This window comes from Sciurus vulgaris (assembly GCF_902686455.1).
Source record: "Sciurus vulgaris genome assembly, chromosome: X".
Lineage (NCBI taxonomy): Eukaryota > Metazoa > Chordata > Mammalia > Rodentia > Sciuridae > Sciurus > Sciurus vulgaris.
In genome coordinates, this window is record NC_136471.1 from 66,825,662 (window position 1) to 66,844,099 (window position 18,438).

General features: G+C 33.8%; 1 protein-coding gene across 1 annotated transcript in view; it reads right to left on the bottom strand.

Annotated features, from left to right (window-relative positions):
- LOC306651566 (uncharacterized protein) overlaps positions 1–18,438 on the bottom strand; it is a 517,337-nt gene that overhangs the window by 56,017 nt on the left and 442,882 nt on the right. Inside the window, exons 15-16 of the mRNA XM_079124236.1 lie at positions 4,810–5,846; positions 2,233–2,281 (exon numbers count right to left, since the gene is read on the bottom strand). Of these exons, the coding sequence (XP_078980362.1) occupies positions 2,233–2,281; positions 4,810–5,846 (1,086 nt within the window). The remainder of the gene's footprint in view (positions 1–2,232; positions 2,282–4,809; positions 5,847–18,438) is intronic.

Sequence of the window (18,438 nt, forward strand, 5' to 3'; positions counted from 1 at the left end):
ACTGGTCCCCTTTTGATCTTCACTGCTATAAATAAACCAAGCATGGGCTCCTTCCTTTGTTAGAGCCATATCCTTATGGAAGGCTCAGTAGGTCATGACTCTGCATTTAAGAGATAATTCTGTCTCCTGTCATTATTTGTGATAAATAAATGTCATAGCCTTTTATTCAGCAGCCAGCCCATCCCTTCTACAGGAAACCACTTCTTCGCCCATGTAGGACGTGCAATGGATACTCTGGTGCTTCTGATGATTTTGTAGTAAATTTAATGTGCCTTATTACCACTTGCTGGACAATATTTATATGTGCTCCTCCTTCCACCTTAATTGCACTATCTCCACCCACTTATCCACCTATCTACCTCCATTACCTTGTTTACTTTTACTCTTCTTTCACTCTCAGATCCATTACTTTATTGAGGATAATTTTTCTGAGAGCCTCTCCACCCCCATCACCTCTGAGACACACATAGACACAAACACACACACACAATTCTATGACATGTGTCTTGTTAACATTTCTTTAAAGCACACACTTCAGTTCATAGGTACACATTTATGTGTATAATTAAAAATGAATATCTGGTTCATTAACTACAAAGTACACACAATGAAAAACCTTTGTATTCCTAATCCTAGCAATATACATATAAATATATATATATATGATTAATAGTTAGTAAATGATAAGTAATATGTAGTTAATTACATGAAAATAAGTTAATTTTAATGTAGAGCTTGGGAAGAAAAGTCTGCTAATGCACAGTCTTAGTGTAGGAGACCCAGAATGGAGAAAGAAATATTTCCTTCCTCTTCAAGTGGCTTTCACAATCCACCACTATTATTTGTAAAATAGTAACTGAAAATGAATGTATGGGATGGGCAACATCATTTTCTTTGTCTAAATTGTCAGGATGCCTTAACTTCCTATATTTTTTTCATCCTTCACACATCTCAACCCTTTATACATGTCTGTCCCCTCAACTCCTCATACTCTGCTAGATATGATTCAGATTGATTTGAATTTGGGACAAAAATCCATTGGGAAATATTAGGACATTATTTTTTCGAGAACAGTTAGTTCACATTTATAGTTGGTACCTCTAGCTATGACATTGTTCTAAGCTTTCAGATTAGTCCAATCTGACTTTCAAATAACTATGTGATTGTTGGCATTTGAAGACAAGTTGATGTCAGAAGCAGGATGTATTCATTTTTCAAAAAATACCAACATTCTTGAATATAAACACTTATTAACAATGATACTATCTTTATACATATTTCTGAAGGCATTTGTGCCTGTACAATGTACACAACCAAATTCCTGCCATCCCTTATCATTAATATTGTTTCTACCTCAGTGAGAAAAAATATTGAGTAGGTAGATATGTTTAAAGCAAATTAAAAATTCTGTTCTTTGCAGACATATGACCAAAAACCATTTTAAGTCCTCCACAGAAATTCTCATGAGATGACAATAGCAAGAAATGTGGTGAAAATGAAACATTTTTCCCAAACTCTGATGAAAAGCCTAATATTTCTGAATAAAGTGGTGATAGTAATTTTTCTTTTTTTATTTTTCACTTTACAAACATGTATTGGTCGTCCATTACATGCTAGGCAATGATTCTATTTCCACTTTTTTTTTGTTCAAACATATTTCCACCATTTTTAAAATTTCATGCAGGTAAGAGGTATTCTACAGACACATTTATGCTAATCATAACACCAAGAGACTTCAGATAAATGAGGTAAGTTGAGCCATCAATCTTTATCCAACCATGCTTGGTGAGTCTAGCATTTACTTGCAAAATTAATTTCCTTCTTAGGAAAAGAAGAGAAATTATAATCAACTCAACTCAGACTTCATGAAGTACATGCTAGGATAGTCAATTCATATTTACAGGCTACCTTTGTTTATGTTATTTTTAATTATAAAGGTAGTACAGTTGACATACTAAAATATTTTTCCAAAAATATTCAAGAAAAAAGATGAATAAGCTGTAAATATTGAATATATTCTTTCTCCCAATCTCAATACTTCTGTGTGCATTCTTCCAAACTTTCAGTGTAAACACACAATTATTCTTCTACAGATTTTATGCAAAAATATGAATCCTCTAGAAAGAATAAAGTGAGTTCATATGAATTGATACAGGATGATATCAATGTCATAATGGTAGTGAACAAAACTGACTTGAAGAACAGTACAGAAAATATTTGTGTAGATTTTACCATTAAAATTGAGAATCCCCTTCTATTTTGATTTCTATCAGTAGTAGACCTAGGAAAAAGATGAAAACATATTTTAAATTTGATGAAAAAGTAATTCAGAGATCAACAAATCCAAAAATAATTTTAAGTATAAAAGTGAATATTCTCAGTCTTTCAAAAATGTAAACGCCCATCCCTTCACTTCTCACAAAATGTTCAAGTAGCAACAGAAAAACTGGTACCTAAGTACTCACAAAATTATCCTTAGAAGTAGCCCTGGGGCTTCCCTCTGCATGATCAATTACTAGTGACCAAATTAGAAAGGCAATATAGAAAGAAAGCCCATTGTCTTGACAGATTTATATATATAAAACTCTTTGTGTGTATGTGTGTGTTAATAGGAGTCAATGGAGAAATTTTATTTTATTCCTCATGTGAATTGGATAGTGTGTATTATGTTTCTCAAGTAATAAAAGTATTTTCTAAAATTATTGCACAAAACAAATAAGTTACTCATGGACTTCTATTTCCAAAGCATTGTGAACATATGTAGTTTAAATTGTGACTAAGATGAATTATGATAAATTGAATTTTGTGTATTCAATACAAATCAAATCAATCATATAATAGTCTAAATATAGTTGATGGAATAATATAAAAAGAAACTAGTAATGCCACTGAACTATATATCAATGCTCTAAATGTTCATATAATTTTTGATTATCAGTCTGTAATTGTGTAATAATGTTCACCAAGAATTCTCTAATTAAAAAAGCAAAGTAGAAAACATAGCCATTTGTATTTAAGAGTATGGTACACTGTAATTATAAAGAGTATTTGTTCAAAGGTATATTCAAGCATAATGTAAAATATTTCATAATCAAACTGAAGTTCAAAGCATCTTTACATCCAAAACATCAATATTATTGAAGAGGGTTGTCCAGTATGATAGATTTTATGATACAGCAAATATTCCACTCCTCCTTTTTTATGAGATAACTGCATATTTTTTGCTCTACTGATACTGTGTTGGTTGCATGAGTTTCTGTGGTCATTGGAGCATGGAAGTCTGAACAGAAGCTTTATATGTGTAGTAAAGCTTGGCATCTTGTGTGCCTACCATCTTCTCTGATAGTGTTACATCTCAAATAGGGACTAGTTTCATTATCTTGAGTCCTGACATTGAAATAATAATGAGTAAGACCTGAAAACAATGTACAGACTGAATAGAATCACTTTATCTAACCTACAAACTGATTAATGAGAAATAAATAGTAAGTCATTGAAGTTCAGGGATCATTTATTACTGAGCATTGTAACAATGAAAGTTCAAGAGTAATGCCTACTATATAGAATGTCAAATAATTAGGCTCCTAGTTAATACCCATGAAGATTTGAGGAAAGTGTAAGTTTACATCTCTGAGTTAGTTGTTGATGGACCTTTATTTTTGTTTATTTATATGCAGTGTTGAGAATCAAACACAGTACCTCAAACATGGGAGGCGAGTGCTCTACCATTGAGCTACGAGCCAAGCCCTGGAAAATCAAGTTTGTCTCACCATTAAGCATGACTCTCTAGTTATGCATATTGTTTGGACTAAGTGGCCAGTATCAAGCCACCCCCACTCATTTGTCACAGCATGTTCTAATCATAGCAAAGACTTAAAATTTTTAAAAAATCTGATTCAAATTGCAAATATTCTTCTAGAGAAATATATAAGCATCACCCTGATATTTAGACTTCTATAAATATGAAAGTTGCTGTATTATTATAATAATTAAAGGAATTAAGTGGTTTTAGTTCTGATGTATGTTCTAAATCTATAATGAGGAAGTAATTTTTTACAAATATTAAATTTTTAATTAATTATATTTTTGTAAAATAGTTTATATTTTACATATTTTATATGTATATATTTATATTTTTATTTTGTTTTTATATTTTGATATATTTGTAAATTTGTTCTATAGAAAGGGCTACATAACAAATTTTACTCTTGAAATTGGCAACTTTTCTTTAGATTATAAGCAGCTTAAAGTTGTCAGTACTGAAAGTATCTGAGAAATATCTGATATATTCAGGAAATATTTCTCAGATACTCAAAGTATCTGAGAAAAAAATTTTTAGTGCTGGATTATATTTTAAAAACTGGCCATAAGATGTGATATTAAACCTAATCTAAGAACATTTTCATTTCTTGACTATTCAAAATGATGTTAAAAGTGTTTTCTATATTTGGTATTTTGGGGGTGACATATTGAAATTATGACTATCTTTTGGGGAGATAACTTTATCATTTTTCAACTGTTCTGTTTATAGAAATATCCAATATTTTTAATTATCTTTATATCTTCCCATGAAGGGAAGATACGGCTAAATGCAAAGCACTTAAAACAACAACATAAAACCCTGTTCCATTTTACTAAGAGATTTTTCTAGAAAAATCAGGGGAGATAAAAACCTTTCTTGAAAAATTTTAAAATAGTGAGTACTTGTCATTAGACTCACACTTAGTGACATGATGAAAAATGCAGACTTATTTTAATTATATAATACATAAAGGACTTATTATATGAAAGGATACATAGAAAACCTACTGTGTTGATTGCTTTGCAGATCTAGATGTTTCCTCAGCATATCCTTCTGCTGGTTTCACGGTAAGTTCCACTGCAGAGCCCAGAACAAGTTCTCCTTCAGGTCTCATAGGAGATCTTCTTGCTGATCCCAGAGCAAGTCCTTGTGTAGGACTCACATTTCTCCTTGAAGGACTCACAGTATGTCGTCTTGCAGGTCTCTCAATATATCCTCCTACAGGACTCTTAACACGTCCCCTACCATGTCTCTCAGCATGTACTCTTGAAGGATTCTCAGCACGACCTCTTGCAGGACTTCTTGTCATGGCACGTCCTCTTGTATGTCCCCTTGCATATCTCTCAGCATATCCTCTTGCAGAACTCACAGAACAAACTCTTGAAGGGCTCATAGAATGGTGCCTTGCAGGAATTACTGCACGTCCCGCAACAGGCCTCACAGAAAATTCTCTTGCAGCATTCATAGCACGTCCTCTTGTAGGACTCATGGCATGTTCCCTAGCAGGTCTCTCAGCATGGCCACTTGCAGAACTCATAGAAAGACCCCTTGCAGGACTCATAGCAAATTCCCTTGGAGGTCTTACAGAAAGATGGTTGGTAGGACCCGCAGCACTTCCCTTTTCATTTCTCTTTTTATCATGTTGTTTTGCAAGACTCACAGCACAACCTGTCATAGAACTTAGAGCAAGCTTCCTAACAGGGCTCATGATACGTCCCCTTGCACATCTCTCAGCATGGCCTATTGTAGGATTCAGAGAAGGACTCCTTGCAGGACTCACAGATCGACCCCTTGCAGAATGTACAGCAAGTTCCCATGTAGGACTCAAGGTATGTACCCTATCATGTCTCTCAGAATATTCCATTGCAGGACTTGCTACATGGCCTCCTTTGGGTTGCATGGGAAGTCCTCTTCCAGATTCCCTAGCAGGTCCCTCCATTATTCCCCAGACAGTTTCTTCAGAAGATCTTCTAGTTGCTTTCCCTATAGGTCCTCCAAAAGATTCCCCTTCAGCACTCAAAGCACCATCATAGTAGTCAAACAACTGTAGAAAATAAAGAGATTAAAAAAATAGGATTGACTATAAGAATATTTAAAATCTTAAAGGTAGTAGACACATGTTAAGATATATAAGGGAGTTTCTCAGTAAAGGTCACATTTTAAATTGTTTAAATTATTTGATAATTTGTTTATTTTCAAACTAAATTGGAGGGTAAAGAAAAATAACAACTAATTATGCATATCTTGGTTTTCCTGTTTAAAAAAATCATACAATTTTTATTAGTGCATTATAATTGTACAAAATTGTGAGTTTACTTTTGCCATATTCATAAATGCATATAACAATTTGTTGTACTTCAGTCCCTAGGACTATCCCCTTCCCCCTCCCTTGCTCCAATCCTTTTCCTCTACTTTATTGGTCTTCTATTTATTTTTCAATTGGTGCATTATAGTTATACATAAGAGTGAATTCATTGTGATAAATTTACACATACACATGACATAGCATGGTCAATTTCATTCCATTATCCTCTCCTTTCCTATCCCTCCTCCCTCTCAAAATCATACATCTTTTTAAACTGAAAACAGCTTATGCATTTGGTAGCTGTTTGGACATTAGTTTAAATTTTTGGAATATAAAATTGGACACGTCACAATCTACTTCTCAAGCACTTAAACAACTCAAGTATTTTTTTTTTGTAATAATGTGGGTATTTGCTTATATTTGCAAAAGAGAAACTGAAAAAAGCAAATCCAGAAATTAACTGAGGACAGACATTTCCAAGGATGAGTGGTAATGAAGTGTGAGTGATAGAGATGAAACTGATACTGAGTAAATATTTTTATATAATTTTGATTTTTGAAATACACACATAGCTTATACTTTCAAAATTATAATTAAATAAAATATTGAAAAAGAAAACTCCAAAAGTAAATACAGAAACAAGTAAATATAGTTGTATATCAAATAAAAATATAAAATAGAAATACTAATTGAAGCAATTTTTTGATGACCATATTCAACCTATGCATCCTTGGTTTCATATATATATATATATATATATATATATATATATATATATAAAACAATAAAAAATACTGAATTTTACTCAGTAGAACTATTAATATTGGCATTGATTTAATAAGTCTTAAACTATTTTGTGTTAATTTTAGACTACAATTTTGTGTTGGTAATATTTATTTTGACAATTTTATGATCTAGGTGTAAAATAGTTGTTAAATGGGGAAACGAATGTGGAATGGAAGACATAAAGAAGTGTTCTGTGAAACTAAATTTACATTAGAGTTAAGTATGAACCTACGATTTAAACACAAATACACACATGCAGTTTCTGGATATATCTACTAAAAGGTGCTTACAAGCAATAATATTATAGTAGCAGTAAGCATATTTATTGACTAAATTTTGGTTTCTTAATACCATTCAACATTAAAAGAAGCCAAGATCAGCTGAAGCAATGATTGATTACAATTCTGTAACAGAAAAAGAACAAGGCAATCCTAGGACAGCTTACTATATTCAAAAACAAAAGTTGAATGACTATTGGGACCTATCAAAAAGGTGTATGAACTTGTTTGAAGCGGCATCCATTATTTAAATTTGGAATAATTAAAATGCCACAGTGTGATGTAATGAACTTTAACACATTTAGTAAATGAAGAATCCATGAATCTTCTATCATACGCAAAATGTGTTGAGGAAAAGGGAAATCTTTCCCTTATAGAAAATTTCTAGTTGTAAATGAAAGTTTAAAGAGAAATAAAATTTGCAATTCCCATTGTAATATAGATTCAGTTAAGGATAATCACTAGATGCCAAAAGAAATGGGTGAAAGGTTGCTGTGAACTGGGATATTTATATCAAAATGATTATCCATCTATTACTAATTGAAAAAGAAAATTACTTTTACAACGGAGAGCACAGTGTATAAATTATAGCTAAGGTAATCAAACCAACAACAGAACAAGTTGATGTGATGTGCTTCCTGACTGTGATGCAATAGGGAATACACATTACCATCTATATAGTATTCATGCTAAAAATATTTAACCTGAATCCATTCATTATGCAATCCCAGATTGTTGGATATTTTACAACCAAATGGTCTGAATTCTTAGAAAAGATCAGAGAAGTTGTTCCATATTAAAGGAGACTAAAGGGACATGACAAGCAACTATTCCTTTACTGGATTGTATATTAAACAAAAATTCCTATAGAGGAACAATTGATAAGTTGAAAATTAATCATATATTTGAAAATTGTATAACTATTACTTTTCTTAGGAGGAATAACAGTATTGGCTCTGTGTAGAAGAATGCCCAACACTTTGGAAGATGCTGAAGTATTTCAGCATGATGTCTGCAACTTACTTTCAAAAAATATTCACAAAAAAATAAAAATAAGGTATGGAGGGGGAAGAAGGACAAAGGGAAGGAGAAGAAAGGGGTAAGGGAAGAGCAGAGACAATGTAATTTAAAAAAAGTATAAAATCACAACTTCTCATCATAGTCCTTCTAACAAGAGAAAGGACTTTTTGTACAATGTTTATCCAGTTATATGGGATCAGATAAAAATACTGAAGGAGCTGGAGATATAGCTCAGTGATAGAGTGTTTGCCTGAATCTATTCATTAGATAATACCAGACTGTTGGACATTTTTACAAGTCTAATGGCTTTGATTCTTCAAAAAGGTCAATATCATGAAAGTCTCTATATTAATGGAGACTAAAAAGACAAGACAATACCTAGTACTGCAAAAACAAACAAACAAAAAACCAAACAAATAATATAAAGCTAAAGTTGAAGTATTTAGAGACTAGACCTAAATTAAATGGTGCTTTACAGATTTATAGAATCTAATACTTTTGTATGTGTGTGTATTTTTATAAATTTTGGTGATATATATTGCCTGCAGGAATAAGAAAGTCATTTGGAGCACCAGAATTAGCTTAAGGAGAGAGAATTTTCATACTTTTTAAAATCTTTCTGCAAGTCTGATTTTAGTTGAGGAAAAACATCCATGGATAAAAAGAGCAAGCCTAAATTATTAATTGTATTTTTTAGTTCTATAGCTTCTTTATTTAGTTTTGGTTTGGAGGATATATCCAGTGGTGAGAGAGGTGTGTTAAATTCACTGAGTATTATTATGTTGTGGTCTATTTGCTTTTTAAAATTGAGAAGGGTTTGTTTGATGTATGTAGATGCTCCATTGTTTGGGGCATAAGTATTTATGATTGTTATGTCTTGTTGATGTATAATTCCCTTAAATAGTATGAAATGTTCTTCTTTTTCCTTTTTGATTAACTTTGATTTGAAATCTACTTTATCTGATATGAGGATAGAAACCTCTACTTGTTTATGAGATCCATAAGACCGATATGTTTTTTCTCATCTTTTTACCTTCAATCTGTGTATGTCATTGCCTATGAGGTGAGTCTCTAGGATACAGACACTGTTGGGTCTTATTTCTTAATCCACGCTGCCAGTCTGTGTCTTTTGATTGATGAGTTTAGGCTATCAACATTCAATGTTATTATTGAGATGATTTTTATTCCTTATCATTTTTATTTATCATTTTTAATTTGAATTAGTTTCTCATTTGATTGACAATTCTTCCAGTGTTTTTACTCCCTTTGCTGGTTTTCATTTTTATTTTTAATTTCTTCTTCATGAAATATCTTATTAAGTATATAGTGTAAACTTTCTAGCTGTAAATTCTTTTAACTTTTGTTTATCATGAAAGATTTTTATTTCATCAACAATCCTAAAGCTTATTTTGCTGGGTATAGTATTCTTGGCTGGCATTCATTTTTTTTCAGAGCTGGTATCAAATGAAAAAGCTTCTTAACAGGAAAGGAAACAATCAAGAACATGAAAAGAGAGCCTATAAATATCTTTGCCTCCTGCATCTCAGATAGAGCAATAATCTCCAGTATATATCAAAAACTCAAAAAACATAACACCAAAAAACTCCACAAACAAACAAATAACCCAATCAATAAATGGGCAAAGGAACTGAACAGACATTTCACAGAAGAAGAAATACAAGTGGTCAACAAACATATAAAAATTGTTCAACATCACTAGCAATTAGAGAAATGCAAATTAAAACTACACTGGGATTTCATCTCACCCATGTCAGAATTGCAATTATCAAGAATACAAGTAACAATCAATGTTGTCAAGGATGTGGGGGAAGAGTTAAATTCATACGTTACTGGTGGGACTATAAATTGGTGCAACCACTATGGAAAGCAGTATAGAAATTCCTTAGAAAACTTGGAATGGAAACACCATTTGACCCAGTTATCCCACTTCTTGGCATATACCCAAAAGATATAAAATCAGCATATTATAGTGGCCACATCAATGTTAATAGCAGCACAATTCACAATAGCTAAGCTATGGAACCAATGTAGATGCCCTTTAACAGATGAATGTGGTTTAAATACACAATGGAATATTACTTAGCTACAAAGAAGAATGAAATTATGACATTTGTCAGTAAATAGATGTAACTGGAGGCTACCATGCTAAGTGAAATAGGCCAATTCCAAAAAATTAAAGGCCTAATGTTCTCTGATATGTGGACACTGACTTGTAATAGATGGGGGTGGGAGAAATGAAATGTGGAGGTTCACCAGATGGGATGAGGGGGAATGGGGGGAAGGGAGAGAGATAGAAATGGGAAAGAAAGTAGAACAAATCTGACATAACTTTCCTATGTTCATACATGAATGCACAACCAGTCTAACTCCACATTATGCACAACCACAAGAATGGGAATTTATACTCCATGTATGTATATGTCAAACTGCATTCTGTTGTCATATATGACTAAAAGAACAAATTAAAAAATTTGAAAAAATTAAAAGTAAGCAAGAATATTGGCAAAGAGAAAAAATATGCTTTTTTATTGATATTTTAAAAAGATCTACTTATCCTATAAAAATTAAATTTTTTAAAATAAATTAGTTGTAAATTTAAATATCCATATCTGTCAATAACTTCAAAACACAATATCTAGAGATACAAGATGGCGGACTAGAGGGAGGCTGTGTTCCTTGTCACTCTGTAACTGGTTTCAAGCAGAGGATATCTGTTTCTTGGTGAGGCAGTTTTTGCTGCTTATCGATCCCCTGCTGTTTACCCCATTTGTCTACTATGATCACCTGCAGTCTGCCAGCATATCGACGCCATTTTTGAGTGCAGATTGCTCACTGTCAGGCGCCTATCCTCTGCCATTTGCCTGCCTCTTGCCTGCCCATCACCTGCCTTACACCTATCCAACACCCACCGCCTGAGGTTAACCTCCCGATCGTGGGAGAGCAGTCAGCAAACTGATCACCGACTGCCAGTGGAGCGCCAGCTGCCTGCTGTTGCCTGGAAGTTCACTGTTACAGTACCTGCAGGTTTGATTACATGTGGATGCCACCATTTAGAGACAAAAGCCAGGCCACATAGGACCCCTGGCCAGACTGACTTGAGCCCCATATTCAGGATCCCTCAGCCCGACCAATCACTCTCTGCCTCTGGGGCTCTCACATCAACTGACTGCTCCCTGCCGCCAGGACCCCCAGACCAACTGACTACGACCTATCACCAGGACCCCAGACCGACTGTTTGCACCTGGCCTCCAGGATCCCGCAACCACACCAAACACACCAGACCTCCAGGACCCATGCCTGACCAACCGCACCCTGCTTCCAGGACCTCCAGCTGACTATGTCCACAGCCCAAGCTGCAGCTTCCCATTTGCCAACACATTTGGAAGCCAGAGTGGCCTTCTTGGATAATCCTGGAAGCTGTATTTCCCATCTTTAGGTGGGGCAAATCGCATCCTGAGATGCCTGCTGGAGACTTGAAGCTCATTGTCAGGTATCTCTCATGCATCAGGCTACTGAAGACTGGGAGGTTTGAATACTATATGACTGTTATAGTGTAGATTTTCCTTTTTCTCCTTATTGAAAAATTTTAAGTTTTTATTTCTTTACTTTTCTTGCTCTTTTTCTTTTGTTTACCTGTTCCCTCAGAGTCTCTATCTCCCTTTTTGAATGCTAACAACCAATTTCTTTTTATTATACTCTCACCCTTTCTATTATCTAGAACTTCTGTATATTCTTTTCTTATCCCATTAACAGCTACATCCTACATCCTTCTGCATCCTCTTTGTCCTCCATTAGAAACTGCAGACCTTATTGCAAATCTGTTTGTTATACTGAAGATAATAATTGAACTCATTCTGTTTATTATGACAATATTGTTAATGTCCTCATAGGAGCTAAATGGTCTAGGATTGCATACTGTCTGAATTGGTCACTGCTAATATTGATCTCCCCCTTGAAGAAAACGTTTAGGAAACCTATAGGGCCACTATGAGCCTATGGGGGGAATCTGCAATACCCCAGATCTGCACTGCTAGAGGGAAAGACACATGAGCAACATGAAAAAACAAGGGAAGAAAATGATCCAAACAAACCTAGATTCTATATTAATAGAATCCAATGACAGTATGTTAGAAGAAATGTCAGAAAAGGACTTTGGATTATACATGATTAAGATGATTTGTGAAGCAAAGGATGAGATAAGAGAGCAAATGTAGGCAATGAATGATAATACCAATAAGCAGTTGAAAGAGCAACTGCAGGAAGCAAAAGATCATTTCAGCAAAGAGATATTCTCAAAAAAAAAAAAAAGGAAATCCTTGAAATGAAGGAAACAATAAACCAAATAAAAAATTCAATGGAAAGCATCACCAAAAAACTAGACCACTTGGAAGACAGAACCTCAGACAATGAAGACAAAATATTTAATCTTGAAAATAAAGTTACCCAAACAGAGAAGATGGTAAGAAATCATGAACAGAACCTCCAAGAACTATGGGACATCATGAAAAGACCAAATTGAAGAATTATTGGGATTGAGGAATGCACAGAGATACAAACCAAAGGAATGAACAACCTATTCAATGAAATAATATCAGAAAATTCTTACAGGTCAATGAGAATGACAGTACAACATATCAAAATCTTTGGGACAGTATGAAAGCAGTACTAAGAGGAAAATTCATTGCATGGAGCGTATTCAAGAAAAGAATGAAAAGTCAATAACTAAATGTCCTAACATTACAGCTCAAAGCCCAAGAAAAAGAAGAACAGAATAACAGCAAAAGTCAGAGAAGACAGGAAATAATTAAAATCAGAGCTGAAATCAATGAAATTGAAACAAAAGAAACAATTAAAAAATTGACAAAACAAAGTTGCTTCTTTGAAAAAGTAAACAAAATAGACAAACCCTTAGCCACACTAACAAAGAGAAGGAGAGAGAAAACTCAAATTACTAAAATTCGTGATGAAAAAGGAAATATGATGACAGACACCACTGAAATACAGAACATAATGAGAAGCTACTTTGAAAATCTGTATTCCAACAAAATAGAAACTGCTGAAGACATTGACAAATTTCTAGAGACATATGATTCTCCCAAACTGAACCAGGAAGACATACACAATTTAAACAGATCAATATCAAGCAATGAAATAGAAGAAGCCATTAAAAACCTACCATCAAAGAAAAGCCCAGGACCAGACAGATTCTCAGCTGAGTTCTACAAGACCTTCAAAGAAGAACTCATTCCAATACTCCTCAATATATTCCACGAAATTCCAAATGCATTCTATGAAGCTAATATCACCCTCATACACAAACGAGGCAAAGACACATCAAGAAAAGGAAATTTTAGACCAATATCCTTGATGAATATAGATGCAGAGATCCTTAACAAAATACTGGCAAACTGTATCCAAAAACATATTAAGAAAATTGTGCACCCAGATCAACTGGGGTTCATCCCTGGAATGCAAGGATGGTTTAAAATCCATAAATCAATAAACGTAATCCATCATGTCAATAGACTTAAGGATAAGAATCATATAGTTATTTCAATTGATGCAGAAAAAGCATTCAACAAACTCTAACACCCCTTCATGCTCAAAACACTTGTAAAAGTAGGGATAGTAGGAATGTACCTGAAAATTTTAAAGGCTATTTATGCTAAGCCTACGGCCAACATCATTCTTAATGGAGAAAAACTGAAAGCATTCCCTTTAAAAGCGGGAACAATTCAGGGATGTGCTCTTTCACCACTTCTATTCAACATTGTCCTCGAAACTCTAGCCAGAGCAATTAGGCAGACTAAAGAAATCAAAGGGATATGAATAGGAAAAGAGGAACTTAAGCTGTCACTATTTGCTGATGACATGATTCTATATTTACAGTATCCAAAAAACTCCTCCAGAAAACTTCTAGACCTCATCAATGAATTCAGCAAAATAGCAGGCTATAAAATCAACACACATAAATCTAAAGCATTTTTATGCACAAGCGATGGAACATCTGAAATTGAAATGAGGAAAACAACTCCATTTGCAATAGCCTCAAAAAAAAATAAAATACTTGGGAATCAATCTAACCAAAGAGGTAAAAGATCTCTACAATGAAAACTTTAAAACATTGAAGAAAGTAAGTGAGGAAGACCTTAGAAGATGGAAGATCTCCCATGTTCTTGGATAGGCATAATTAATATTGTCAAAATGGCCATACTACCAAAAGTGCTACACAGATTCAATGCAATTCCAATTAAAATCCCAATGACGTACCTCACAGAAATAGAGCAAGCAATCATAAAATTCATCTGGAAGAATAAGAAACCCAGAATAGCTAAAGCAATCCTTAGCAGGAAGAGTGAAGCAGGGGGTATCGCAATACCAGACCTTCAAATGTACTACAAAGCAATAGTATAACGGCATGGTATTGGTACCGAAATAGGTAGATCAATGGTAAAAAACAGAGGACATGGACACAAACCCAAATAAATACAATTTTCTCATACTAGACAAAGGGGCCAAAAATATGCAATGAAGAAAAGATAACCTCTTCAACAAATGGTGCTGGGAAAACTGGAAATCCATATGCAGCAGAATGAAATTAAACCCTTATCTCTCACCCTTCACAAAAATCAACTCAAAATGGATCAAGGACCTCGGAATTAGACCTGAGACCCTTCATCTTATAGAAGAAAAAGTAGGTCCAAATCTTCAACATGTCTGCTTAGGATCAGACTTCCTTAACAGGATTCACATAGCTCAAGAAATAAAAGTAAGAATCAATAACTGGGATAGATTCAAAATAAAAAGCTTTCTCTCAGCAAAAGAAACTATCAGCAATGTGAAGAGAGAGTCTACAGAGTGGGAGAAAATCTTTGCCAATCATACTTCAGATAGAGCACTAATTTCCAGAATCTATAAAGAACTCAAAAAACTCTACACCAAGAATACAAATAATCCAATCAACAAATGGGCTAAGGAAATGAACAGACACTTCACAGAAGATCTACAAGCAATCCACAGATATATGAAAAATGCTCAACATCTCTAGTAATAAGAGAATTGCAAATCAAAACTACCCTAAGATTCCATCTCACCCCAATTAGAATGACGATTATCAAGAATACAAGCAACAATAGGTGTTGGCGAGGATGTGGGGGAAAAGGTACACTCATACATTGCTGGTGGGGCTGCAAATTAGTGCAGTCACTCTGGAAAGCAGTGTGGAGATTCCTTAGAAAATTTGGAAAGGAACCACCATTTGACCAAGCTATCCCACTCCTTGACCTATACCCAAAGAACTTAAAATCAGCATACTACAGAGATACAGCCACAACAATGTTCATAGCTGCTTAATTCACAATAGTCAGATTGTGGAACCAACACAGATGCCCCTCAATTGATGAATGGATAAAGAAACTGTGATATATATATATATATATATACACCATGGAATATTACTCATCCATAAATAGTAATAAAATTATGACATTTGCAGGCAAATTGAAGAAATTGGAGAATATCATGCTAAGTGAGATAAGCCAATCTTAAAAAACCATAGGACGAATGATCTTGGTGATAAGCGAATGATGACACATAATGGGATGTGGGAGGGGTGGGGGGAAGGAAAAAATAACAGAATGAATCAAACACCATTACCCTATGGAAATGTATGATTACACAACTGGTATGCCTTTACTTCATGTACAGAGAAACTACATGTATGCCATTTGTTTACAATAAAAATAAATTTAAAAAAAGAATCAGATAATGTGTGCTACTAGTCTCTGTTGAAATAACCAACTTTGCTACTGTAGTGTGTGAACTACCATAGATAATACAGTCAAGGTCGTGCTCCAATGGCTGTAGTAGGCTGACTCCTGCCTTAAACCATCAGTAAGGGCTTGGTTGCAGCTCAGTGGTAGAGCACTTGCCTAGCACATATGAGGCACTAGGTTTGATCCTCAGCACTACATAAAAATAAACAAATGAAATAAAAAAACCACAATATCTGAGTAGAAGGCTTTTATGTTGTTTTTTAATATGCAAATGTCACATTAGCCATGTAGAGAGAATACTTCATTGTGGTTTAAAGTGCCTGATTTGAAAATATGACCACTGTTACTTAGTCATACTGTAATTAACATAATACCTGGTTAACTATGAAGGTAATAGATTTCTTTACATGTCTTTAAGTGCTTGAGATACAATTAGTTTTATAATTTTTAATGTACCATAACCAGATGTCTTATGAAAGAAGCAGAAAATTATTTCAAAAGTCACAACCTAGAAGAAAAAAATAAATATTCTTAATTTCCACAGATATTAGGTTTTTTTTATCAATTAATATTAGCCAACAAAACCCCATGAAAACCTGTTTTAATACTATCAACATGGGATATTGTACAGAGTAAGTTAGAAGATGAAGAGAATACATGCAACATGGTGTATTAATGGAGAGAGTAAATCACGATGAAGAATGTCATGTCACCTGATCAGCTAGAGGACAGCAAAATGATATAGAGTACACACATATGGCGTTTGAATGAAGTATCTAAACAGAAAAGAGTAATGTGAAGTGGGAGGCACAAGGGAGGTAATAGTACAAACATAAAATTTATTTCATTTTCATTTCTGAAGGATATTTTTTGTTAGTGGTAGTGATTGAACTCAGGGCTTCACACATGCTAGACAAAGACTTTATCACTGATCTACATCCCCTGGTCCCAGGTCCTGAAGGATGTTTTACTATTTAATTATAGTTAGTATGTTTTTTCTTTCAATACATTAATGACATTAATCCAATATCTTTTGGCCTCCATTTTTTCTGATGATAAGTCAGTGATAAATCTTTTTCTCATACCCTTCTATGTAATGGGTTAGCAAACTCTGAACTATGATCTCCTTTTTATATGCCATAAGAACATTTTTTATATTTTAAAAGAGTTATTTGGAAAACAAGGAATATGTCACAGAGGAAAACCATGGGTCTGAAATATTTACCAATACTTGCTGAATATAATGCATTTTCTGTTTCTGATGTTTTTCAAATTTTTCTTTATGATTTTCATCAATTTACTAAGGTGTATGCATATGTTGTTTTCTTTACATTATCTTATTTGAGATTTTATAGACTTCCTGAATTGTGTAAATTCATGTCTTTCATCAAATTTGATAATTTTTGGTTCATTTTTAAAGCTCTTTTGTTTTGCTCCAGTACCATTCTTTTTCTATTGCAACTCCAGTTACACATATTTCATATCATTTTATATTGTGCCCAATATTTAGATCTCTGAAACTCTGTTCATTTTTTCCTGTGATTACTTTTTCCTCCAATCTTCTAGTTGAATAAATAAAGAAAATCTTCTCAGGTCCATGACTTGTCAGCCATTTCCAATCTGCTTTTATGATTCCAGTGAATCTTTTATGATAGTTACTTTACTTTTTGTTGGTAGTAAGGATTGAACTCAGGGGCAATTTACCAATGAATATCATCTCCAGCCTTTTTAATTCATTATTTATTTATTTATTCATTTATTTATTTATTAGTCAGGGTCTTACTAAGTTGCTAAGGCTGACCTCAAACTTGTGATCCTCCTGCCTCATCTTCACGAATCACTATTTTACTTTTTAAATCCTATACTTTTTACTGGGTGTATTTTAGTAGTTTTCATTTGTTTGTTGATATTTATTATCCATTCACATGTTTTCCTTTAATTATTTCTTTGCTGAGTAGGGTAAACTTCAGATAGTTTTACTTTGCCCAACTATCAAACATAAATTAGTGAGAGGCCCCAAACCCAACCAGAACATGAGACTCCCTTTCTGCATATCTTCTTTTTCATATGCTCCTGCAGAGCCAGAAATTCCTGTCAGTTGATCTGCCATAAATTGCAATCTCTGGCATCTCAATTCCTTGTAATCATTGTGCACTATATGACTTACAATTCTCTATACTCCTGTACAGAAATTGTTCCCAGATAGAGAGCTAGATGATATGATCATGGGTTCATCCTGTGTTTCCCTTCTCTCTGGAATCATAGCCATGCATTACTTGTGTTACTCACTGATGAAAAACAGATACTTAATTCCTGTTGTTCTGCTATAATTGTCTACTGTGGGAGTGTAAGTCTGGTACCAACTACTCCAAAATGATTAGAAACAGAAATCCCTCAATTATTAACTTTGTACTTACAATTTTTTAAAGAGTAAACCCTAACTTTCCTTTA